This window comes from Manacus candei, unplaced genomic scaffold, assembly GCF_025592945.1.
Source record: "Manacus candei isolate 608988 ecotype Guabito, Panama unplaced genomic scaffold, ASM2559294v1 h1tg000005l, whole genome shotgun sequence".
NCBI lineage: Eukaryota > Metazoa > Chordata > Aves > Passeriformes > Pipridae > Manacus > Manacus candei.
The window spans coordinates 6455847-6467397 of record NW_026138053.1 but is presented as its reverse complement, the minus strand read 5'-3'; the positions used below and the strand labels follow the sequence as shown (position 1 = coordinate 6467397).

At 57.4% G+C, this 11551-nt stretch overlaps 1 protein-coding gene across 3 annotated transcripts in view; it reads left to right on the top strand.

The window, feature by feature from the left end:
• The first annotated feature begins 7368 nt into the window (after window positions 1-7368).
• The window catches only part of SSBP3 (single stranded DNA binding protein 3), a 54522-nt gene continuing 50339 nt past the window's right edge, over window positions 7369-11551 (top strand). For all 3 annotated transcript variants that reach the window (XM_051801622.1, XM_051801612.1, XM_051801603.1), the window contains exons 1-4: window positions 7369-7519; window positions 7638-7710; window positions 7905-7966; window positions 8588-8672. In XM_051801622.1, the coding sequence (XP_051657582.1) occupies window positions 7464-7519; window positions 7638-7710; window positions 7905-7966; window positions 8588-8672 (276 nt within the window). In that variant the 5' untranslated portion in view covers window positions 7369-7463. The remainder of the gene's footprint in view (window positions 7520-7637; window positions 7711-7904; window positions 7967-8587; window positions 8673-11551) is intronic.

Genomic DNA, 11551 nt, shown 5'->3' with positions numbered 1-11551 from the left:
GAGACTGGGTGGCATTGGAAGCAGGATTGGGGACGTGCAGGGAGCCAAACACATCCTTCATGGGCCACGGCCATGCACACAGGCATCCTCTTCCCAGTTCAGACCAGCAAAGATTCTCACCTCCTTGCAGAGCTGATCCCACCATAGCCCATTCCTCCTTTCCCTCACCAGCTCTTGGGGAAATCTTTATGGCAGAGGGGCCGAGTTCAGCCCCTAATTGTGGTAATAGCTCAGGGGAGAAGGAAAGGCCAGAAGAAGGAGAAGTGGGAGGCAGCGAGGTCAGTGCACTGGTAGGTGTGAGTGCTTTGAAAAACCCAATTGCTGCTTCAGTATAACCAGATTCGGGAAAATGAAGCTGAAGTGTGAAAAATGAAAGTGAAAAGATAGGAACCAACCCACGGCTATTTATTCTAAAAATACTGACCTAAATACTTAAGCGCACATATAAAAGTAGTTGTCTTTGCTGATTTCCTTTATGAGAGTCTCCTGGTTTGGTTATTATTTCGCTCAGAAGCCAGAAAATGAGAATTTTCAGAGACATGGAGACTGTGTACTAGCCTGGCACTCCAAAAGACTGCTGTATGCCCAAATGTCATCTGAAAGCCCAGCTTTGAAATTCATTCATTAAGCTAATGAGGTCCTGTGGTGAGCAGCCCACGACTCTGCTGATCGGAACAAGAGAGGCTCCAGATGGGTCTTGTGTGATGGCTCTTGTGTTTCTCTCTGGGTGCAATGATGGCAGCGGCCATGGGTACACTGTGGGCACAGCAAAGCCCCCAGAAGAGATTTGGGAGCAGAGGGAGGCACTGGGGCAGTGGCCTTGGCACAAAGCATTCCTTAGTTTGTGGCACGGGCAGAGTTGGGCTACAGTTCCCATCTGGGCTACAGTTCCCATCTGGGCTGTTGTACACATCTGGGCTGTGGTTCACATCTGGGCTGTTGTTTCCCCCGGGTTGTTGTTGCAGGCAGTCACCACCCTCTGCCCCCTCCCCACTCATCTGGCAGCAGCCAGGGCCAGGATTCGGGGAGGCTGTCGGGAGACTGAGCATTGAGCCTGACTTACTGCAGAACTCCCCGGGATCAGTGAGCCAGCCCGCACAGCAGGGCCATCGCAGAGGAGCATCACTGTCCTGCAGGCTGCCCACTAATTAGGTATTTTGGGGGTTTCCACATCCCTGGAGAAGTCTGGGCCAAGTACTGGGGTGGATGGCAAGGGAAACCCGGGTACAGAGATCCCCGCGCAGTCACAGCCCCCGATGCAGCACCGTGACCTGCTCTGCATGACCTTCCTAGGGAAGATTATGGAAGTGCATTACGGATGGAGGCAAAACGGATGGAGGAGCGGGCAGGAGTGCTGGGTCAGCAAGTTGTGCAGGCTAAACGCGAGCAGTGAGTGCTCAGAGGGAGAAGGAAGGGACCGCGCTTAAAACGGTAAAGGTAAAAGCCGGAGGGGGGGTGGAGGGGGAAGTGGCTCCCTGCCCGAAGGTCAGTGGGGGGAGCCTGTCACAGCGTTTCCATACCACAAAGTGAAGGTGCAAGTCAGGAAAACATGGGCTGGATAAAATGGGTTGGGTTGCGGGTTTGGGGGGGGTGGGGGTTTTTGAGTTACGAGAAGGGGTGCTCAGTGCAGTGTAGGGAGCAGGGAAGGGTGTGCGTTCCGTGGCCTGGGGGTGAGTCTGTTTAGTGCAGCATCCTACAGTCAACAGCATGGATGAGCACCAGCTAGGTCCCCTTGCTGCCTGCCAGGAAGTGAGGTGGCCACTCATGGCTGGATATGTGAGCAGAGCCAGGGCAAGGCCTCCAAGCAGCAAGAGCTGGGTTTGAAACCTCAGAGGATGTTGCAGAGGACAATGTTCCAGAGGAGGCTGGATCCAATGGCAGGCTGCTGCCTGGGAAGCCTCTCCTCCAGCCCTGAGGTCCCTCTTCCTCCCACAAAGCTCCTGGGAGACGCGAAGGAAACCCTCATGGGCAGCAGAGCCAGTTGGACCACAGCTCACCCTGCAGCAGCTTTTTGCCTAAAATAACGCTGCTAAAATAAGTACCCGAACTGCCACCTTGCTCACAGCAGATTTGCAGTTCACGTGCACCTGGCACCCATCCACCCCAGTGTGGGAGCACCCGTGGGGCCAGTGGCAGCAAGGAGGGAAGGTCTGCTCCAAAACCCAAGGTCACCCTCTTCAGAGGCGCTCTGGCCCGTTGCAGGGTGCTGGTGAGGGTGGCTGTCCCCGGGGCACTGCTGGCGGCACATATCAGGCGGAGACAGATGGAAGAGGTGACAGATAAAGGACTCAGCCCAGAGAAGAAACAGGAGAGATAAGACCCAAAGGCACTGCCCCGCAGAGCAAGGAGGCTCAAAACCACACCCAGCAGAGCTGGATTTAGATCCCATAATGCCAACTGGGTGCCTGCTTCCCACGTAAACCCCTCCTTGCCGAGGGCAGGGGGTAAGGAAACCTCTAATGTTGAACTGCAGATACTTAGGTGGTGCAGTGGGGTTTCTGTCTGGCTCTAGAGACAGCTGACAACTGCTGCCATCCCGGTGAGGCTGCGACCCTTCGTTTGAGAATGGCTGACAGGGGGAACAGCCACCCCTGTAGGATGATGAGAAAACCCCAAGATAGGCACCATCCTATTGTCTGTAGGGTCTGCAGCATGCACAGCTATGCTGGGACTCCTGGGAGAGTCCCTGCTACTCCACTGCTATGGGAGACCTACGGGCAGCACTTTTATGTAACCCCCTGCAGCACTCTCACCTCATGCCAGTGCTCTGCTTGGCCATGTAGTGGCAGACAGAGTTCAGCCACGTGGAAGGAGCAGGGTCAGACATGGACAACACCACATGGCAATGTCAGCAGCATTGCTAGGAGCCAGGCCGGGTGTTATCACTGTGCAGGACCACAGCTCCTGTGTGCTGGTTTGCTTGGGGAGGGGATATTTCATAGCAAAATGTCCCTTGCAGGGAGATGTGGACTAGCTGCAAGGGAGGTGAGAACCAGGAGGACCAGACTCACCCAAAGTGGCTGGCAATGGCAGGAGATGGGCAGAGGTGACACTTTTCCAGGGCGACGGGGTGACCAGGGTCTGACATTCTGGGTTTTACCTTTGCCACATTCCTCAGAAGTCCAATCGCACCTTGGAGTGCAAGTTTGAGGCTTACAAGTTGTCTGTGCTCCTCAGACAGGGAAGTCCTGCTCCTTGGATTTTATCTCTGGTGCTTTCTCCCTTTGAGCCTTCAACCTCTATTTGTCTCCTCTGCAATGACAGGAACCCACAGAGTTAAAGTCCCAGGACTACCAGCTCTGGGAATACAGCATGGTGTCCTAGCCTTCCCCAGGGAAAGCCCAGGAGCCGTGTCCCACATGGGTGCTCCTGCTTGGCGCTTTGCAGTGCCTGCCCCCAGCTAAGGTTGGTGCAGGAATTGCTAGTGAGGAATTGGAGCCGCCACGCAGGGAGCTGCTGGGGAATAGCTGCCATGCTTTACATTCACAGCCCATCTATTTTGCAATAACTTCACCATGATGTTCCCACGTAGACAAGCCTAAGCTAGCATAGATAATGAAATGGGTTAAAGGAGACAGGCGGAGGGAGAGGAGAGGAGCCAGCAACTGGTAGTAAATCAGGGAGAGAACAGGGTTACTTTAAATTCAAGGTCTTGGTGGCAGGGCGAGTTTGGTTTATGCCGAGAGGCATGAGGTTTAGAGGATGAGACACAGTTGGGGAAGACAGAAGTGTCTCCTTGGTGGGGCCACCAACCTGTGTCCCCCATCACCCCCTATCTTGCTCCTCCTCATCTCCCCCTATCTTGCTCCTCCTCATCTCCCCATGGGTGTGGGATTAAATCACTGGGATTAAGCACAGCCAGGAGCACCCATTCTGGGTGGTAAAGAGTAGTCAGAGAATCCTGAAGGAGCTGCCAGCCTGGCAGGGCAGGCAGTGGGCTCTGCTCCACAGGGGAAAGGTCTTGCAGGTCCCCATCAGCTCATGGTCAGGGCCTGGGGGACCCAGCCACCAAGACTTTGGCACGGGTATTGAGGCAGTCCAAACAAGCTAATTAAATCCTGCTCTGCTTAATCAGAGCCATTGAGCACCAGTCAGAAGAAATTAATCCCATGTTTTATTAGATGCTGTTTGAAGTCGCGTTTGGCACCTCATCCTCGGTTCTCATCTCCTTCTGGGGAAGGAAGAAGGACATCTGCGGGGAAGAGCGAGGGTGCAGCAGATGGCAGCGGGGATGATTCAGGGGCTTGAGGAAGGAGCTGTGACTCCAGTGGCATCCCTGGGGGAGGGACGAGACACCTCTCCCTGCATCCCACAGCCCACCCCCTCCCCACGGCTGAGAGTCTGTGAGCCAGGCAGGCATCCCAAAAATACGTGTTCCTCTGCATTGCATGCTAATGGCTCTGCACGATAGGTCCCACCGCAATTAAAGCTCACAGAGCATTAATATGCAACGTGGAGAGGCCACTCTTCCCACAGCTACTCCCTCCCAAACCTGTCCTTCCTGCTGCACATCCCTGCCCAGTGGGAGCCTGCCCACGGGGATCCCACAGCAGTCCAGGCGGAGCCGCTGGCAGCACACAGTGAATTTCAGCCTTCCCCTCGCTGTGCCCAGGGGATGCTGCCTTTTTCCCCTGGCACCCGGCACCTTCTCCTGCCTTCAGGCTCAGCGGAGCGGGGTCTGTTGGGTACCTGGCTGTGGGTGGGTGCTGTGCAATGTGGCCCTGGCATGGGAGACACCCTGGCAGCTGGGAGAAATCCACAGGCGGGTGGTTAAAACAACCAGCTGGGCATTTGGTTTGGGGTTTTTAATGACTTCTGGTGCCTTAATTGGTGCAACCCAGGAAAAATTCCTGACGAAGAGAAAGTCTGGCCAAGTAAGGTAGCTCACAAATTGCCCTTCAAGCCTTGGGAGTGCTCAGTAGCCTTGGTACATCCTCCTGCGACTCGGCTAGACGGAGCTGCTGGCTTTGGGTGTGGGGATTTATTTTTTTCCTAAATTTCCTGTCATAACTTGCGTTAAAACTTTGCAGAGCCATTTAATTGCGTTCTGTGGTGCTGATGATATGAAATTAGTCTCCCTTCTGATCTTTAGCTAAGTTGGTCCAAAGCACCGGCTCATAATTTGGTCTAATCATCAGGTCGTGGAAGATGCGAAGGCAGGGCTGGTACCCGGTGAATTCACACGGGCCAGGAGTTTCTGCCCTTGCCATGCCAACATTTGGCAGCTGGCAGGTCAGGCTCTGGCACCCTGGGATGGCAATATTGATACTTTCTTTTTGTGCCACTAAGGGAAGTTTTTCATCAACTTCTCTTGGCCATTTTCTTTAGCAGCAGCCAAGAACTATTGCTGGACCACGGGAAAGGAGGGAGAGCCGAGGTGGCTTCCCATACCCTGGGCTACTCTCTCTGAACATCTTGGAGACATCCTCCCCTTCTGGCTGGAGACCTGCAATCAGACTGTTGAAGGCAGGGATCCCATCTCCCGCTGCTTCATGTCCCAAACTATCCCAAGGTAGTGGCTGAGTTTTGTCTGCTCACCTATCCCAGAACATCAATGAGTTAGAAGAAAACAAGCTCCCAATGAACAGGAACAGGGCAGGGCAATATTCTGGGCACAGAGAGCCTTTTTCTGCCAAGGGCACGGCGCCCATCATTCCAGTGGCATTAGTGCTTTCTACCTCCGTGCAAGAGGTACAGGATATCAGGGTATTATTTTTAACCAGGGATATTTAGTGGACCTCTCACGTGCTGTTGGAGGGTCAGATTTATCCCATAGCCTCAATCCCATGGGACGCTCCTGGTTATTTTTGAACCCATCAGAGCAGCAGAGGAGCAGAGGGATGAGAAGGCTTGAGAGACACAAAGTCTGGGGTTTGTCTGGCCTGTCCCTTTGGTCCGTGCATGGAACAGAACGCTCCTGCTTCATCATCACCCCCCACCCTGCAAACCAGAACCCATGTGAAGCCCCAGGTTCTCCCTTTCCACTGAGAGGATCTTGGACGCCTGGAAGTTCTGATCCCTTTCGACCTACCGCATTGCAAGACTGTTTTTTTTTTTTTTTACCCTTCGTTCAATTTAAACCTGGCTGTGGAGCGAGTTTGGCCCTGCTCAGGCAGGTCCCAGTGGCCGTGAACATTCCCACGGGCGCCACAGCGCTGCCGCCACCGCAGGAGTCACTCCCACGCCCCACGGCTCCCCACGCCCCACGGCTCCCCACACCACCGCCCCAAGCCTCGCAGGGAGTACATGGACCTGCTCAGACTCAAGATCTCCGATGTTTTGAGTGTAAACTCATGATTTTAGCAGTGGGTAATTCGTCACACAACCCCTACCCAGCACACAGCCACCGTCAGTGCTGGATTTTATTCAGCAGTCGTTTTGGAGGCGGAGGTGAGGCCGGGGCAGGGGGAAAAGAGATGTTTGCAGCCTTTATTTTTGTGCTGCTCCAACATCTGTTCCCGTGGGCACTGCCACCCGAGACCGGTTGGTTCGGTGGGCTCCTGGAGAAACATGTTGGTGGGGTGAGGGGCGCCAAGCTCTGACTCCTAAACTGGGGGTACCTCAGGACAACAGCGTGGCTTTGCCAAGCCCCCGGCCAGAGGCAGAAGGGCTCCCCACAGCCCACCCTGCGGAACCCCCGCCCAAATCAGGGCACCACCCAGCCCCGAGGGGGTGGCTTTTAAGGGCAGCGAAGCAGACAGGAGCCGTGACCGGACCTGGCAGCCGAGGCTCCGCTCAGGGCTCCGGGCGCGCCTGCCCCGAGGTGACCGCCCGCAGCGCGAGGTTGGGGGTGCGCGGCGCCGGGCGGGACCCGCCGGGGCCGGTCCGGAGGGGGACGAGGCGACGTGCCCAGCCCCCGGCCCCCTCCCGGCGGGTCGGGCCCGCCCGGCCCCGGCGGGTCCCGCCCGGCGCCGCGGAGCGGCAGCGCCCGCCCGGCCGCACCGGCGCTTCCCCCCCTCACCCCCCGACGGGCGGTTTCAAGTCCCCCCTTCCGAGGTCTCCGCGGCGCCCGACCAATCAGCACGCGCTGCGCGCCGCGTCCCGCCGCCTTAAAGCGCCCCGGCGCCGCTCCGCGCTGGGGCAGCGGTGCCGCCCGCGGGCCGAGCCAGGAGGACTTTAGGACCGCGGCGCCGCCCGCCCTCCCCGCCGCGGGAGGCCGCCCACCGCCTCCGGAGCGGGGCGTGTCGCGGCGCGGCCCCGCCCCGGCCGGGCGGCGATTGGCGGCCGCGAGCGCCCGTCGGCGGCGGGGGCGGCGCCCGGTGCGGCCACGTTCGGGTGCGCGGCCAGCGGCGCGTTGGGCGCAGCGAGCGGCGGCGGGCGCGGGGCGATGGGGGCGCGGCGGCGGCCGGCGCTCTGACAGCCCCCGGCGCTCCCTCGGCGGCGGGCGCAGCGGCTCCGGCGGCGGCGGCAGCAGCAGCGGCGGCGGCTCGCGGCGGCCGCCCCTATCCTGCTCGGCGCGGACCATGTTCGCCAAAGGGAAGGGCTCGGCGGTGCCCTCGGACGGGCAGGCGCGGGAGAAGTAAGCGCGGCGGCGGTGGCGGCGGGGGGAGCGGGGCGGCGGCGGCGGGGTGGCTTTGTGCGGGGCGGGAGCGGGGCGCCTCCTCCTCCTCCCCCGACCCGCCGCTCGGCTGTTGCAGGCTGGCGCTGTACGTCTACGAGTACCTGCTGCACGTCGGCGCCCAGAAGTCTGCGCAGACCTTCCTGTCCGAGGTGAGCCCCGCCGCCCCCCGCGCCCTTTGTGCGCCGCCGCACGCCCGCCCTCCATCTTGCGCGGGGCGGCGGCGGCGCCGGGGGGTCGCCGCGCGTGGGGGGCCCACGCCCACCCGCGACCACCCCCCACCCACACCGCCCCCCTCAACCCACCCACCCACCTTTCCCCCCCCCCGCCTTCCTCTCTCCCGCAGATCCGGTGGGAGAAGAACATCACGCTGGGCGAGCCCCCCGGCTTCCTGCACTCCTGGTGGTGGTAAGTGCGGGGGGGCCGGTGCGGGTGCCCCGTCGCGGGTGGGAGCGGCCCGCGGGGGTGGGGGGCTGCCCGCCGGGGGCGCGGGGCCCCGCAGGGTGCAGCCCCGGCGATGGCGTGAGTCAGCAGCACAGCGGCGGCTCGGCGAGCCCCGAACCGCCCCGGCTCCCGCTCCCCGCGGGGCGTCGAGGCGCGGCGGAGCCACCCCCGGCCCCGCGGGAGCGGCGGGCAGGGCTCCCGCCGGAGAGCTGCCGGGCCAGCCGCAGGGACCGCGCTGTGCCGGTGCCACTGGGGCGCCCGGGGGAGCAGGGCTGGGCGGCAGCGCTGCTGAGAGCGTGGGAGAAGTCTCTGAAGTCCCACGGGAGTTAGCCCGTCGAGGAGTTACCCCTTCAAGGTGTTACCTCTTACGGGCTGCTTTTGCCTCGTAGAACACCCATCATCCCACTTGCTGACGGTCAGGTCTGAGCAATGTGGAACTCAGATGCACAGCTGGGTCCGGCTGAGGTCCCATCCCAGCCGTGGGTCCCTTGGGGTGGGAAGCCGCTCACCTCTTCTGACCCCCCCACCCGGGTGCCCAGTCTCTGATGAGTAACTGCTCCTCTCCTGGCTCTCTCCACCACGCAGTGTGTTTTGGGACCTGTACTGCGCAGCTCCCGAAAGGCGAGACACTTGTGAACATTCGAGTGAAGCCAAAGCCTTTCATGACTACGTGAGTAACAAGTTTCTAATCCTCATGGTAATTATGGCGTTGGGGAGCTCCGGCGCACGGAGAGCCAACCTAACGTAACTGACTGGCAAAAACCATGGGGTTTTTTTAACCAGCAGTGCTCTGATTTGACTGAACAGTATTTCATAATGTTGCAATTATGTAAATGAGCTCAGATACTTATCTTAAGCACTTAAAGGCATTTGGGTAGTGGTAGAATTAAGAAGTTTTGCCTAGCAATGGACAACAAAGCGTTTGTAGGGAGTCGATGGTGGGATTCATGCTGAGGACACCTCAGTGGTGAGATGTTTCATGCTGAGGTCACCTCAGAGGGTGGGCGGGGGTTGGATTTTGGTGGGGAGGAGCAGGGGGATTCCCCAGACTGCTGTTGAATGCCCCAGTTAATCTCTCCCTGCCTTTGGCAAGGCTAGGGGCTTCCTTGGTTGTCTGAGTCCTCCTTTGATCCCAGCAAGGTAGAGGTGTTGGCTTGGTTGTAGGTGGGGTTGCAGACCCCCTTGGTTGATTGTTGTGCATATTGGCTCTCTGTGGTTTGGGTTGTTCTCTGCAGAGGTGATAGCCTGAACTAGGGATGGATGATGCTTCTGGGGTGGGATGCTGGAACTGAGGTGTCTCCCAGAAAGACACTCCTTGGCAAGAGTGCATGGCATGTCTGCTCCAGGGGGTGATGGGTGGGCTGCCTACTCCCGTCCTGCACACATCGCCCACATCTGCAGCGTCGGGAAGAATGTGCATCAAAGGATTAGTCACCTGGCTGTGGGCTTGGACCCCAGTCAAGTGAGTTTAAACCTTGTAGCAGGAGCTGGTTTTGTCTGCTCCAGGGAGACTATGGTATGGAAACCATTTTTCCTCCCTTCCCAAATTTCTCGTTGCCTCAACATGCCTGGGTTGGGATGTGTGAGAGTTTGCTGGCGAGTAGCACCAGGCGAGTGTCTCGGGGACCTCCACAGCATTCCTGCGGGCTGGTGTCCTGGTTGCCCTGGGGCAGGCAGTGCCAGGCTGCTGGAGGGCCTTGGCTGGCTGCTGAGGTGCCTTTCCTCTCTGCCCATCCTGCTGGGTCATGGGGGACGTGGGTCTGGGTATTTGCTAGGTGGGGTTTGTCCGTCCCTCCCCATGGCCATTCTCTGCATTGCTTGTTTTTACTGGGTCGGATTAAGATGGTGAACTTCTGAACTGAGGGTCAGAGCTGACAACCGGCAGCAGATCTAGCAGTGCTTTGCTCTGTGTGAGTAGCTGCTCTCTTTCTAGGTGTTTTGGGCCAAATCGTGGGGGTTTGGGGAGCCTGGATGGGACTGCGGGCTCATCAGGAGCAAAGCAAAGGTAGATCTTTGGGCAGCAAAGCCACAGGTGAAGATGACATTAGCAAGCAAGTCATGGTAATGCTCCATTCACAGCAGCCTCCTCATCATGTCTGAGGATTTAGTGTATTTAGAGAAATTAATCTTTTTTTAGCTTGGTAATAATTCTAACAATAGGCCTGAGTGCATTAGATGATTCGCATAAACTTCTTTAATACACGTTGCTTTAAGCTTACAGTAAATAGACACAATCCTGATTGTTTTTAATTCTCGGTGTAATGCAGTTTTGTAACAGTCCCAAGTGCTTTACCTTTTGGGCTTTACGGCAAAGACTTCTAAGAAGATTTTCACTCTCCTGTGCCTTGGCTTGGTGGCACTGGGTTGGTTTCCCCAGGCATGTTTTGACCACAGGGCGGGGATTGTGCTTCTCCTCCCTGGCGTGGCCGGTGGCGGACGCTCATGGCACAGTCCCTCTCCGAGGAGCGGTGTTTTCCCGGCACAGCGTGTACTTTACAGGGCGAGGGACCTACCTGGCCAAAACTTAAATATTGACCAAAGAACCAAACGATAACCATGGGAGCGTGAATAGAACCTTGTTTCCCTTCAGCTTCCAGGGCAGGCTGCTGGTCCCGGCAAGCATGGTGGCCGGCCTTGCCGATGGTTGCTGGGGCTGGAACGCTGGTCTTTATCAAGCACCAAACCCAGCGACCCATCAGTGGTGCATGGCAGCTGAAATGGGATATGAGCCCCAAATGGAGCTGGATCAGCGAGTCATGAATCACTTCACGTGGTAGTTGTGTTTAAAAATATCCCAATATAAGTCTTGCCGCAGATTGGTGGAGCGTTGTATCTACACTTGGCCAAGGATGGGCAAACTCTGTGTGCCCAGCTTGGTGTTTGCACAAAATACGGTGTTTTATGTATGTGTTTACCATGGTGCTCTTAAGGACAGAAGGAGGGGATGCTCTGGGAGCCAGTTGGGTCTTGGTATGTCACCGTCCCAGAGCCAGCACTGTGTAGGGGTGCTTGCCTGGGAGATGCATCGGCAGGCCTCGTTAGCAGGGTGCTAATGATGGGATTTGCATGCTGCATCATTTCCACTTCATCTTCCAGCATAACCGTATGAAAACTATTAGGAGCAGCAGGACAAATTGCTAATTTCCCCCTCCAGTTTTAAATCTTTAGCAAAAAAATAAAGTAAGGAGAAATCCCACCACTCTTTTTTTGAGAGGACCTTTGAAAGGCGTGGGCTCTTGTGATCTCTTAGGAATATTGCTTTTTACGTTTCCCCTGAGGTTTTTCTCCCAAGCTGGGACAAAAACCTGCTGGAAGTCAGTGGAAAGGTGCTTGTTGGGGGAAGAGTGATGGGAGCAGGGATTCACCTGGCACAGGCAGGAGGAATCCTGTGATTGTCTATCCTTCCATGTCTGGCAGGATTGTGTGTCTGTTAACACAACTATTGAGTTGTGTTGATTGGAGGGTTGTTAGTCAGCCTGCCCCACCTCTATCAAAAGAGTCGATCCAAGTTAACAGCACCACAAGCACCCATCAACTCCTAAAACTCAA